General features: G+C 37.3%; 1 protein-coding gene across 9 annotated transcripts in view; it reads right to left on the bottom strand.

Moving 5' to 3' along the window:
• CTNNA2 (catenin alpha 2) overlaps positions 1-15465 on the bottom strand; it is a 1140166-nt gene that overhangs the window by 84734 nt on the left and 1039967 nt on the right. For all 9 annotated transcript variants that reach the window (NM_001133576.1, XM_063713280.1, XM_024241972.3 and 6 more), the window contains 1 exon segment: positions 7371-7571. In NM_001133576.1, coding sequence (NP_001127048.1) covers positions 7371-7571 — 201 coding nt within the window.

The raw sequence follows: 15465 nt of genomic DNA on the forward strand, positions 1-15465 counted from the left end.
AGATATAAACATAAGTAGAAAAGTGGGTAACAAGAATATGAAATATTGGGCAGTATATGGTAGGTTCCAAATGAGTAACACAGATAATAAGAGTAACAGGTACACAGAAGAGTGGGCTTGTCTGGTCTGGTTAGAAAGGCGACTTCACTGACAAGGAAGAAATCAGGTAGAATTAGAGGAAAGGTAAAATATAGAAAGGCAAACCAGGAGCCAAGTGGGATGGCCTCATGCCTGTAATCCCAGCATTTTGGGAGACTGAGGTGGGAGAATCACATGAGGCTAGGAGTTGGAGACCAGTCTGGCCAGTATAGCAAGACCTCTCTCTACAAACCAAATTTAAAATTTGGCAAGGAGGTCATTTGGAGGCTACTCTGGCCATATACAGTACTTGTTTCGTTCTTTTGTTCACTTGTTATTTCAGGCCCTCCGGCTACATGCAAAGCTTCCCATTTTTTCTTTACCAAAACTATTTCTGGAATACTCCAAGGATGTACCACATGTGCTTCCAAATGAGTGGCTGTTAGCATATTCTTCCTCTGATTCAAACACCTATCACTGATGTGGCAGTTTCCCCTCCATCAGAGAATCTGGGTGACGGGACATTACTACAGCCTCAGTTGTGCACAATTAGAGCATCCAGGCCACCAATTCCAGCGGACACCAGCACTGACTCCGCTAGACACAATATGTAGGCCCCTAATTTACTACACTGCCATTACCACAGATGCTGGTTTCTGATGTCCTTGAAGTGACAAAGAAGCACATGTACTCTCCAGTTCCCAGGATTCTGAATCCATGAACAACTGCAGATTCGTGTTTTTTTTTTTTTTTTTTTGGTTGTACTTTGACAAACAGGCACTAGAGAAGTGCTGTTTGTTCTGCTGTGTCACCCCAAATTTATGGCCTATACACACATGCAATTGTGAATCTTCCTATGTTTACCCTACCCCATCTCCATCTTCACGTTAAGGGTTTTATTGTTAGAATAAAATTTTGTATCTTACTTTCTCTTCCTGTGTTATATAATTTACTTTTGAAAATAAATGGAACATGTTATACATACTTTTTTCACCTCATTTTTTAACCTAAAAATATAGTCAGAGATTGTATAGTTATTCCCCATTCTGTTTTATAGCTGCATAATACTCCACTGTGTGATTAGACCATAATTTATTCAACCAGTGCCCTAAAAGCTAGATATTTGTGTTGTTTCTAGCCTACAATCTTATAATAAATAACCTTGTGCATATGTTTTTATATTTTTTGCCAGTACATCTGAAGAACAGATTTTTAAAAGTGAGATTGCTTTCCAAATTTTAAATATGTTCTTTTGATAGAAGATGTCAAATTTCCTCCATTTTGCACACCTACAAGCAAAATATGAGACGACTTTTCCTCATCCTTGACAACAGAGTACATTATACAACTTTTGGATCTTTGCCATTCCGATGGGTAATGGTTTCTCAGCATAGTTTTTAATTTGCATTTATCTTATGAGAGAGGTCAAGCAACTTTTCTTTTGATGAGGAATCATTTACATTTCTATATTGTAAGCTACCTGGTTATGGTCGTATTTTCTGAGGTGGTTCTTCAGCCTCTTACGCTGAGAGAGCTGAACATGTCTGAATTGTGGGAGAACACATCATTTACAAACACACCAGTGTATAGAAAATATTTTCATGTTTCTGCATGGTCAACCCTTTCCGAACAAAAATACTGGTAACCTGGTTCAAAGGTCAACAGTCCTAAGATAGTGAAATAACCTGGAGAGAGATTTATAGGCTTAGCTTCTCCAGAGATATGTTTACATTTCAAAAGAGGGATAAAACTAGGAACTATGCATTTATATTCCAAAAGTTTTTAACCACTTGGGTACCCCCTGGACAGAATTTGTTTACATAAAAGAGAAAACGTGGCTGGGCGCGGTGGTTCACGCCTGTAATCCCAGCACTTTGAGAGGCCGAGGTAGGCAGATCACCTGAGGTCAGGGGTTTGAGATCAGCCTGGCCAACACGGTGAAACCCCGTCTCTACTGAAAATACAAAAAAAAAAAAAAAAAAAAAAAAAAAAATTAGCCAGGCGTGGTGGCGACTCCCTGTAATCACAGCTACTTGGGAAGCTGAGGCAATAAAATCACTTGAACCCGGGAGGCAGAGGTTGCAGTGAGCCGAGACTGTGCCATTGCACTCCAGGCCTGGGCAACAAGAACAAAACTTCATCTCAAAAAAAAAAAAAAAGAGAGGAAGTGTTTCTTTCCTGCCCTCAGGAGGAGCACCAATTTCTAAATCAGCTCCTAGATTCATAATTGTGTGGTTCCCCACCTGTAGCACAGACCTCCACCGTATGTGCAGAATCCATCTGCCCTCATCACATTGCTCCAAGAGCGGGAATGGAACATGGGAAACTGACATGCTTACTGTGCAAAGTAACGTTTGTTCTCTGAGCCCCAAACCTTGCATTTGCTTTTAGGAAAAATTATATAGATCTTCAAAAACTTATCAGATTTCTACAATACTTAGAGTATATAGGTTTTAGTCATATAAAAAAGACATTGAGACAAATTATACGTTATCTATTTAAGGGCTCTTTACTGGATGAGGCTTCTTTCTCATTCTTCCTACACTTCCGACTTAAAATTAGTCATGCCGAAGTAACTTAGACTCTGGATAGTCCTTCCTATTTCTAATACTTAATAGTTTGTCTTCCCAATAAGCTGCCCCTACCACCTTCTTCTGACATCAGTCTCATACTCCAGCCCCCCATATTCCAGCCAGAGAGATAGGCAGGTCACTCAGACCTGTCCAATCATAAAACTCTATTCCACTAGCAACAGAAATCAGTCCAACCGAAGGAAGCATAGGCCAAAAGGCCAATCAGATGATTTCCCATTGATACACAGAAATTGATCTTGAGCTGCAAACCTGAGGCTGCTAGTAGACAAATTTTCTACAGAAAAAAAAGAAAAAAGTGTAATGTTCTCATTTTTGGTATTCATTTAATCAATACATACGTATTAAATGTGTTACTGAAAACACCATTCTAGGCTGTGGGTACCTATAGAAACACTTGCCTCTAAAAACAGACAATCCTGTTGTAAGCACAGTCATTTACACTGAAGAGGACATACCATACTAAATGTCAAAAGACTAATAGTTTTCTGTGGTCTCCAACTGAGACTAGAGCTATATTTTAAAGGAGAATCTCAATAAACAGATGTAAAGCAGGAGGAGGAGGAGATGAAGAACCTTGCAGGGAAGACAGAGGGAGCAGCATGGATATGTTTTGCCTGGAGAATAATGAAGGCCCTCGTCCAGATGGTGCAGAGGGTTTATACAGGGGACTCATGGGCAATAATTACTTACGCCAAGTGCAGTCACCAGGAAGCCAGAAACAGTGATGCATATATTACACAATTAATACCGACCCATTCTTGAATGACAAAACATTGGGCAATACAGGAAATTAACGAGTCCCAGAGGCACTAACTGATTTGTTTAAGGTCACAGTTAGTTGGTAGCAGTCAAGTAACTTAGTTCTTCTGAATCCTAACCTTGGATTCATTCTACTGCGTTGTCCTGGCCCAAATGTACCCTCTCAATAAGATTTCCAGCTTGGATGCTTTCTATTTGCTGGTCCTTTTATACTTTCTAAGCAAAAATATATAGAAATGTTGTAAAAAGGAAAACCTTCCCATTTGTATAAAACTTTAGGTTATAGAGCATGGAAGTAAAAATTATACCATCTGCTTGGCCCACGTATTTTCCAAAATAATGGAATTTTAATCTCTGCATACAGAGTGCTCCATAACATAGAACCCTTTTCAAAATATGCTTTTTTCTTTTTTTTGTTTTTTTTTTTTGGTCTATTGTTTCCTCTGAAGAAAAAATGTCTGGCAGAATCTCACAGATCTTTTAACCTAGTCATGCTCACATGGCCACAAACTTGAGTCAGCTATCAAATTTACAAAAATGACATTTCAATATAATCCATTCAGTGAAGAATGAGCTACTGTATGCATATCTAAATATGATATCACTGAATGTGCTTTCACCCCTTCTCAGCCTCCTGCAGCAACCCGACTTTGTAAACGAGATCTATGAAGATGGGTCTGGTCAAGCGTGTACTTACTGCCAAGCTGTTGGCAATTTGTTATAATTCAGTTTTTACTGAAGAGCCTATCAAATATGCCATGTAAGTATTTAATGGGTCTGCTGTAGATCCAATTTATTGTGTTTTCATCAGCCTAGATTGTTTTATAGAAAATGAACAGGTAAATTTGTACATAATGCTACCCTATAATTCTTAGCATACTAATAATCTACAAAATTTTCTTAAATTTAACTCAGCATTCATATCAAGACAAGAAGCACTCTTAAGCAAAGCACTGTCTTTACTAAGGAAAGAAAATAATTCATGGAAAATAAACCACAGATGTGTTATCACTCTTTGGGTATCTCTCAATTTTCCAGTCACTCAGTGAGGGAACCTAGTAGGTGTGGCAACAACAACAACAACAAAAATCATGACATTTTGTCTTCTTTCCCCTTATCTTTCCTCTTGGCATTTTTCCCTTTTTTCCCACTGCCACCCTCTTTCACCCTACAATGTACTCTCATGACAAAATCTGATAGATTCATATAGAAAAGTGGCCAATTCAACGTGGCTCTAAAATTGTTTAAGTCAGAAACAAAACTAAGCAAAAGGGAGATAATTTGGCATCAGGGACATGCACAGGGTTTCTATTTTGAGGACATATATCTTATGTCTCCTTAGCACAGACACACAATGACATTAGAAGTAAATCACTTTAGACACACACACACACACACACCAACAAAACTTTGTACAACCATAATTACAGAACTGATCCTGTGGTCATCCTCAAACTCCATGTGTCTACTCTATGCAAGCACATTCCCCAGCAATTCTCATTAGCAATCAGTGAGTTAACAGCTGAAGTTTTTTTCTGTTACTTCTTCGGCAACCTAGTTATTCACAAAATAATAACATTATTCCTGTTTCAGAAAGAGAAGAACAATTGGGGACAAATACCAAAGAAATTGTATACCTTTGTATTCTAGCTCTTAGTCCACTGACACCCACTTTTCCTTGCCACTTATTCCTATATTTTCAATTAAAGTTATATATAAGCTGTCTGTTTCAGTCTCTGCCTGGTTACTTTCCTAGTTAACTTCAATTGATCCTGAAAAGTAGAATTTAAATGTCCTGCTCATCTACCGTATTCAATTAGGAATGGGCATCAAAATAAGAAAGGTGCCTTTAGTTAAGCCCCCAGAGTGCTCAATCATTGCAAGCTAGGATAAAAATTGTAAAAACTCAGAACAAGTAAGAGCAAAAATCTTGATTAGCAACAACAATCCAGGATGAACGACTGTTTTTTTTAAAAGTAGAAAAATCAACCAGAACATTATTTACATATCAAGACTTTGGGTGAAAATTATGTTAAAATATTACAATCAACTAAGCAATTGTCCTTGCCTTTAGATTTTGACCTAGTAAGCAGCACTCCTGTTGTCAAAGCCGTCCAAGATACAATAAGAAAAAGTTCTAAAATGTCATTTGAACAGTGCCTGAGTTATCTGTGGGTAGAAAATCACATGAAAATTGGCAATATGCTCTGTATCTTTCATCTGCCACCAGTGTCCTTCCCACCAGTCATGAGTGGGCAGGAACTGAGTCCTGTCTCTAGGTCTTCAACACTTCTCTGGTATTATTTATCTAGTGACAGACCCAAGGGAGTGTTACTCTGTCAGATATCTCACATGAAGCTGAGACTTTGTACAAGAATAGAGCTGATGGGCTAGGAACTGAAAGCCACAGAAATGTAAGATGGTCTCCCTAAAGGTTACTAATGAAAAAGTCCTTAATTTGGAGAATTAGAAAAAAAAATACCTTTTTATAACTCTTCCAAGTGAGGAAAGAAATATTGTATGGCTTGCTTTGTGTTGCTCAGCTGAATGTAAAGGGCAAGCTTATGTGAAAGAAAGCAGTGCTGACTCTCAGCTAATTCAAATGCAGTTATATCTTGTCATTATTTTTGTTATTATTTCTAATTCTAAGTCTGTAAGGATGTTCCAAGGGCAACAATCTCTAGATGTGCTCTTTATAACATGATACCACACTATTCTGTTTCTGCTTATATTTCAAAGAGAATGACCAATACCTGTGTTTATGTATTGTGTTTTACTTGCTATTCCAGGCTAACAAATACCTACAGAACTCTTTGTAAATAATCTTTTCCCCATAAAAAGCAACATATTTCTACCAACGTATCTCATCATGCAGAACTTGGAACACGGCTATATCTGACCTTTCAGAGATGGCTATTTTAAAAATGCCTAGTGGCATCCAAAGCTCATAGGCAAACCCATGAAGATCCCCCTTAGGGTTTGAGGGGAGAGGCCCTTCTGTGCATATATATGCACCAATTCATTATTCATTAACAACCTTATCCAATGTGGACTTACATTCTCTTTTTCTATTCCCTAGTTTCCTCTCATTCCTTGAACTATATATCTCATCTCATATATACAAATATACAAGGCCTGAGGAAGCAAAAAGACATTGATCAAGAGGAGAGAACTACTAAAAACAGGCCAGTCTTATATATTCTCCAGAGTTGTAGATTGTTCTAATTCAGTGGAAGCATTTTTTTTTTACCCCAATGCATCTGCAAGCTCTGACAAGCTTCCATAAGTAACCATGTCTTACCACAGCAGTGAGTCCTGTGAGCAGCCACATGCACCTGAAGAAGGGCATGTAAAGCTTTCCTAGAAAGAAAGGGAATATGCTGAAAGCCTAACTCTTTGTCAGCAGCCACCACCTTTCTTTCAGCACATCATATTCACTCACTATCTAGAACCTTTACACTTTCCACTGGCTGTTCAGAGTTCTTCCTTAAGGTCCTATCCTCTCAAGCAATAAATGAAGAAAAGGTTAAATTACAGATTCCAAGTTCTTATCACATCTGCACTATTTTCTAACCTTGTGACCTCATTCCAGTCTCTTAACCAATTCAAACCATAATTTTCTCAAATCATAAAATTATCTCATTCATAATTGGAGATAATTAAGTAAGCAGAAAAATCTTATTGTTTGGGAGAATCAAATGATCTATATGAAAAGTATAAAGAATTATATGCATGCAAAGCAGTAAAACTGTCATTCTCCTAATATTATTCAAATTCAAACACAAAAAACAAACAGAACACTCAAGTACTCCACCCATTCCATGATTATGTGCAATTTAGAAGCATAAAGGCCTACAGAAATCAATGAAACAGATTTATTCAGTTATAGAAACTAATCAAGGCGTTAACATTTTGGCCAGACCTAATACCCATGCTTACCTGTTTCAGAAAGCAATTTTGTAGCTTCCAGCACCTTCTCAGTATAAACTCCAGCTTCATAGTTCTCCATCTCAGCATTGATGATATGTATGACTCGAGCTGCCCGGCCCCTGATGGCCCCTGCAGTCCGGTCCAGAGTGTCCACATCACCCTCTTGGAGGGCTATCACACACTTGTTCACATCCTCCAAGATGTGATTTTCTGTGGAGAGGACACATACACATTTAGATGACTTTACGTAACTCAGAACTTAACCAATTAAAATTGATTCAACTCTCATGAGCCCTTGCCTTGGACACATCTCAATGCATGCCTAATAATACTAAAATTGCATGTAAAGGACATAGTTTATAATTACAATAGTGGTTCTCAAACCTGAGCATCAGCCAGAGGGCTGGTAGCATCACATAGATTGCTAGGTGCCACTCCTAGAGTTTCCAATTCAGTAAGTCTGGGGTAGAGCCCAAGAAATTGAGTTTCTATCAAGTTCCCAGGTGATGCTAATGCCACTGGTTTGAAGACAACATTCTGAGGACCACTGACTTAAAGAATATCCCTTCCTTTGTTTCGAAGTTTGATACTTACACAGGACAGGGCCTTTTAGAAGTTGTAGCAGCCAACATGAAGTCAATCTGACCAAGTATAAATGTCCACAAATAAAACCAGAGTCAAAGCTTTGGGCACATGTTTGTTTAATCATGTTTTCATTATGAAAACATTTGAGGAAAAATAAATATCACGCAGTTGGTCATTTAAAATTATGTCATGCACATGGTATATGCAATGGCAAAACTGATTAGGTGAAGATGATCAGTTTCCCACAATTAAAATACAATCCAGTCTTGTGGCTGGTTCCCTCAGATTATAGTCAAGTTCTGCATAACTTTCATATGATTGCCCAAAGTAGAAATCAAGCAGGCAGGAGGGGAGGCTTCACTCTAACGGCATAGAGAAAACACATTATTTATTCCCTTGCAGTTTTAATAAGTGTGTAATTTTGTATTTTTCATGTCCAGTGTGAGATCTGTAATTCTATTCCTTGTGCATTCTTTAGAAGCAGAATTCTAAGGAAATGTTCAAAAAGTTTAGTGCTCTTTGTAAATAAGCTGGACACACACATACATGCACATACACAAACTAATAAACTGCATGTTTGTATTCCCTTAAAATTCATATGTTAAAATTCTAACTCCCAAAGGGGTAGTATTAAGAGGTGCAGATTTTGGGAGGTGATTGTGTTATGAGGACAGAATCTTAAGGAATGGAATCAGTGTCCTTATAAAACAGACCTCAGAGATCCCTCCCTCTTTCTACCATGCAAGGTTCCAGTGAGAAGACTACGAGAAAGCAGAGTCCTTTGTCTTGGACTTCCCAGCCTCCAGAACCATGAGACATAAATTCCTATTGATTATAAGCAACACAGTTTATGGTATTTTCCAAGACATGAACACATAAAAAATATGTGCTGTTGATAAATATATCTTTAAAGTCTCAAGTAACCTGTCAATATTTTAAAATTATAACTGCCAAATCCAACCAACAGTTCATAAATAGTTAAAATAAAATATTACCTCTTTAAGAAGCTTTTAGGGCTAGTTCTGATTTTAAATTTCCTAAAGAAGGAAAGAAAGGAGAGTATCTAGCAAATCCTAGTCTCCACTACCGATCTCCCCTATTTTCACTAAACTAAGCAATTAGAAAGAAAATTTATATTTTTAGGACACAGGATAGAAAATTGTAAGTTATAACTGACTTTTCATAAAGAACATCCATTTTGACTGCATACAGTGTGATTTCTTCACTCAAACCATTATAAACTGCTGATTTCTACATTCTCCAGTTCTTTAATTTCAACTATAAATTAGAATAGAAAGATAATGAAATGTTTAAATTTTAGTATTTCGATTTCTAAAACTCACAAAAAATAGTACTTCCCAAATCATGACATTTTCTTGAGACATGACATTTTAATGAAAACATGATTAAACATGTGAACAGTATATACCTAAAAGGACATCTGAGAGAAATGTTTACTCCAATGAATATTGATAGAGAATTCTAAATGTAAAACTTTGATTAAAAGCAGCTTCTCTTCCTGTCCTGTGGAATTTCTTAAGACAATTAAAATATGTCCTGGCCCTTGAGAGTAAGTAACTAGAAAAGGATTTGTGTCAAAATCACACATCCAGCTGCTATTTTCTTTGAATAACAGTAATATAAGAATGGACAAAGTTTCGGTGCAGAGTTTAGAAATGGTACTTTGGGGTTGAGTAAAAAATAGTGAGATGTCTGTTGATTATATTAGATACTAATCGTTCTGGAGTTAATAAGTTTGTTTTTAAATTCTAAGAAACCTATTCATGACCCAATATGTTAAAATGACAACACATTTTTTAATAGGACTATCCAAAAGTAGAAATATGCAACTAATTTAAGAGGCAAGAAATATGTTTTTATAGGTATTATTATACCTATTTAAAATAAACCAGCACAGGATAGAAATCCATAACAAAAACATTGCTATTAATTACTCAAATCATCAACAAATTTGTTACATAGTCAGGTTAATAATGTTGTACAAACAAAGTATTAGTTTTATAATTTACTAATTGACTAATTTTATTTTATTTTATTTTTTTGAGACGGAGTCTCCCTCTGTCGCCCAGGCTGGAGTGCAGTGACGTGATCCCAGCTCACTACAACCTCAGTCTGCCAAGTTCAAAAGATTCTCCTGCCTCAGCCTCCCAAGTAGATGGGATTACAGGCATGCACCATCACACCTGGATTTTTTTTTTTGTCTTTTTAGTAGAGACAATATTTCACCATGTTGGTCAGGCTGCTCTTGAACTCCTGACCTCAAATGATCGGCCTGCCTCGTCTCCCAAAGTGCTGGGATTACAGGCATGAGCCACCAGGCCCGGCCTAATTGACTGATTTTTATAAATAAATTTTTAAAATTTTAAGATATAGTTATGCAAGATAAATCATTTCAGTCAATAACAGACCACATACTTGAAGGCAGTCCCATAAGATTATGTCATATTTTTACCATACTTTTAAAATATTTATACATGTTTAGATACACAAAACTTACTATTGTATTCAAATTGCTTACAGTATTCAGTACAGTAACATGCTGTACAAGTTTGTAGCTTAAAAGTAATAGGTTATACCATATAGTGTAGGTATGCAGTAAGCAATACCATCTAGGTGTGTAAATACAGTATATGATGTTCACACAATGAAGAAATTGCCCAACGATGCATTTCCCAGAACGTACGCCTGTCGTTAAGCAACATATAATTACAGTTTACTCAGTGTTTTTCGACCTTCTCCAATTCAGGTCCCTTTTTATGAAAAAATGAGTCACAGTTTCTTCATGATAGTAGTTATATTGATGGATGGTAGACATGTAAAAGCTACTACGGTTCAGAATGTTTTCAAATAGATTTGTATTTTATTAAAAACAATCTACAGGCATGTCTTGTTTTATTGTGTATCACGGATTGGTGGGTTTTTTTGGTTTTTTTCCTTCCCCAAATAGAAATTGAAGGTTTGTTGCAACTCTGCCTCAAGCAAGTCTGTTGGTACCATTGTTCCAACAGCGTGTGCTCATTTCCTGTCTCTGTGTCACAGTTTTGCAATTGTTGCAATATTTCACATTTTTTCATTATTGTTTTGATGATCTGTGATCAGTGATCTTTGTCACTATTGCAATTGTTTTGAGGCATCAGGAACCATGTCCACATAAGAAGGCAAACAATAAATGTCGGGCGTGTTCTGCCTGCTCCACCAAGATGGCCGTTTGCCATCTCTCTCCCTCTTCTCAAGCTTCTTATTCCCTGAGACACAACAATATTAAAATTAGATCTATTAACAACCCTACAATGACCTTTAAGTATTCAAGTGAAAGGAAGGGTCACACATTTCTCACTTGAAATCAAAAGCTAGAAATGATTAAGCTTAGTGAGGAAGACATGTCACAAGTCAAGAGAGGCCAAACAGCCAACTTGTAAGTACAAGAAAAAGTTCTTGAAAGAAATTAAAAGTGCTACTCCAATGAACACCCAGATAAAAAAATGAAGCAGCCTTATTGCTAATATGGAGAAAGTCTGAGTGGTCTAAATAGAAGATCATATCAGCCACAGCATTCCTTTAAGCCAAAGCCCAATCTTGACCAAGACCCTAATGCTCTTTAATTATGTGAAGGATGAGAGAGGTAAGGAAGCTGCAGAAGCAAAGCTGGAAGCTAGTAGAGGTTGGTTCATGATGTTTAAGAAAGAATTCATCTCCATAACATAAAAGTGCAAGTGCTGATGTAGACAGAACCTGTGGCAAGTTATCCTAAAGATCTAGCTAAGATCATTGATTAAGGGGGCAAACAACAAGTTTTCAATGTTGACAAGACAGCCTTCAACTGGAAGAAGGTGCTATTTACAACTTTCATAGCTGGAGAGAAGTCAATGACTGGCTTCAAAGGACAGGCTGACTCTCTTATCAGCAGCTAATACAGTTGATTTTTAGGTTGAACCCAATGCTCATTTAACACTTTGCAAATCCTAGGGCCCTAAGAATTATGCTAAATCTACTCTGCCTGTGCTCTATAAATGGAACAACAAAGACTGAAGACAGCACATCTGTTTATAGCACGGTTTACTGAATATTTCAAGTCCACTCTTGAAACCTACTGTTCAGAATAAAAATAATTCTTTTCAAAATGTTATTGCTCATTGAAAATGCACCTGGTCACCCAAGAGCTCTGATGGAGATATACACAGAGATTAATAGTGCTTTCCTGCTTGCTAACACATCTATGCTGCAGCAGATGTATCAAGGAGTCATTTTGACTTTCAAGTCTTATTATTTAGAAAATTCATTTTTTAAGGCTATAGCTGCAATAGATAGTGATTCTCCTGATGGATCTGGGCAAAGTAAATTAAAGGCCTTCTGGAAAGAATTCGCTATCCTATTTGCCACTAAGAACATCCATGATTGATTCACCGGAGAAAGTCAAAATATTAACATTAACAGGAGTTTGGAAAAAGTTGATCCCAACCCTCATAGTCGACTTTGAAGGGTTCAAGATTTCAGTGGAGGAAGAAAGTGCGTATCTAGTGGAAATAGCAAGAGAACTAGAATTAGAAGTGGAGCCTAAAGATGTGACTGAATCTGCAAGGTCATGATCAAACTTCATGGATGAGGAATTGCTTCTTATGTATGAGCAAAGCGGCTTCTTGAGATGTAATCTATCCCTAGCTATGATAGTGTGAACATTGTTGAAATGACAACAAAGGATTTAAAATATTATATAAATGTAGTGGATAAAGCAGAGTTTGAGAGGATTGACTCCAATTTGAAAGAAGTTCTACTGCGGATAAAGTGCTGTCAAACAGCATATCACATGCTACAGATAAATCTTTTGTAAAGGAATAGTCAATCAATGCAGCAAACTTCATTGTTATCTTACTTCAAGAAATTGCCACAGCCATGCCAGCCTTCAGGAACCACACAGGAACCACCACTTTGATCAACATCAAGGAAACCCCCCCTGCCATCAAAGAGATTATGGCTGGCTGAAGGCTCAGAATGATCTTTAGCATTTTTTAGAAATGAAGTATTTCTAAATAAAGGTGTGTATACTTTTTAAACATAATCCTACTACACAGTTAATGGACTACACTGCACTGTAAACATAACTTATTATATGCACTGGGAATCCAAAAAAATTTGCATGATTCACCTTATTGCAATTGACATTTTACTGCAGTAGTTGGAACAGAACTGGCAATACATTCGAGGTTTGCCTGTGTTTGGAAAAAAGCCATACCTGTTTACATAGACATGAACATGAACTTTTTGGTCAGAAGACCATACTTGGTGTATATATGGATTTTTGAACTCCCTGTAATAACTTCCCCACCCCTATACCCTGTGCCTTCAGGTCTAGGACTTAACAGTTAGTAAGCAGGCTAATCTAGTATATATCAAGGAGGGCAGTCAATTATTTAAAGGCAGAATACACTCTTCATTCATATTCGCATTCCTGACAGCGGCCTATAGGCAGCAGGCAATCAAAAGAGAGACACTGAATGAACATGCCCATTGAGAAGGGGCAATCAACTATATACTTTTATTCTGAGGTATTTTGAAAACAAAGAATTCATAAAGTAAAGAGAGAGGAATGTGGCAACTAGAAAGGAAAAGAGATGAAAATAGTAATAAAAGGCAAAAGTATTCTAGAGATTATTCCATTGCTGCGAAAAACTGCAATGTTTGGGTGGCACACTCTAATATAAAGTGTGGTATTTAAACGTGTCATGAAACATTTGATTGCAACATATTTTATTGTAAACTTCCTTACATTTGGCAACATTACTATTTTAGAAATGATATAATTTTGTTATGGAAAAAAATCAGTGATGACCAAACTATTTGACTATTGTAACCATAAGGCTATAGATTCAAAACAATAAAGTTCACTGTGAATTTTTAAAAGAAAACAAACTTAAGACTGTGGAGTTAAAAAAAAATAAGGAAAAGTTAAAAACCAAAACTCTTGGGCATTATGAGATCAAGTTAATAGCTTTTTCAGATCTTAGCTTCCTACTACTTTGTGAGCCAAATCCAAGAATTAAACTGTCACATGATTAATGCCAAGATGCTTATTTTAAAACACTATTAAAAATTGTAGGTTTTCCAAAGTGGGAAAAAGTTTGACTGTTATAACACTGTCATTTCACTTTTTTATCTGCATAGGCCACATCTGAAAATTGGTTTTGCTCTTGTAATGTTAATAGCTAGCACCATTGCTCCCCAAACTTGTTGCATTTCATATGGACAAATTTAATATCAGATACAGAAACTAGGGAAGCATTAAAAAAAAAAAACTACAGTCTTTTAAAAACAAAGATCTGTTTTTATTGTTTTTTTAAATAGAGTTTCCTGCCCAAAGAGATATTCCCCTAAGAAGAAACTGATACATAAAATATCATTAATGCCATTTCGAAATATCTCTTGGGCCAAACTTGCAATTTACTTGTGTAAATGTTTGACTCTAGCTCAGAGAGAAGATGAGAAGTAGTTTCCCTAGCTATTGGGCTGTGTCCACAGGCTACCAGCAGGACAAAGTGGGCTGTATCATTATTTGTCAAACCCGGTCTGTGGAAAGGTGCCTGCTGCCTCTGATTGTCAACTCCAAATGCATGTTCCAGCAGGCCCTGCCAAGCTGGCTCTCTGACAGCGCCTGTTCATTTTCCTGCCATGGCATGCCATGGCACTTGTACCACTGGAGTTGGACTGCACAGTGTTATCAGCAGAAGCCAAAGCCTTTTCTTGTTGCTGGTAATAATGAGATGCACAAAGGAATGGCAAGGAGAAATGGGAGCAAAGAGGCAGGGCCCAGGGGAGGAAAATTAAGAAAAGCTTTGCCCTATTGAAAAAGTCTGAGATAAGACCGCCTCACCTTGCTTGTCCCCACCCTCAGAAATTTTTATACATGCATTTAAAGAATACGTTGGAAAAGTTGTAAGTTCTGAAATGATTCCTCTCTGAAAACGGCAAGGTATAGGTGTTTCCTATTGATTTGAAGGTAGAAGGGGATGCAGAAGATTTCCAGGGGCTGTCAGGATGGCTCTGTGATCTGAGGCCGGTTGGAAAGGGCTCCTATTTGGAGCACCATAGTTATCCTGGAAAAAAACTGACCATATACTATAAAGATTAGCATCAGTGGCCACCTTTCTATTCCCCATCACCCAAATTACCAACATACCTATCTAAGCAATTTCCAAATACCTTATGAGAGATTCATTTTGTGGAGGTATCTTTTACAAGATTAGGACTCAGCTATCAACTAAGCAAAAAATAAAAATGAAAAAGCAGAAATGGGCCGGGTGCGGTGGCTCACTCCTGTAATCCCAGCACTTTGGGAGGCCAAGGCGAGCGAATCACCTGAGGTCTGGAGTTTGAGACCAGCCTGACCAACATGGAGAAACCCCGTCTCTACTACCACAAATACAAAATTAGCCAGGCATAGTGGCTCATGCCTGTAATCCCAGGTACTCTGGAGGCTGAGGCAGGAAAACAGCTTGAACCCAGG

This window comes from Pongo abelii, chromosome 12 (assembly GCF_028885655.2).
Source record: "Pongo abelii isolate AG06213 chromosome 12, NHGRI_mPonAbe1-v2.0_pri, whole genome shotgun sequence".
Classification (NCBI taxonomy): Eukaryota; Metazoa; Chordata; class Mammalia; order Primates; family Hominidae; genus Pongo; species Pongo abelii.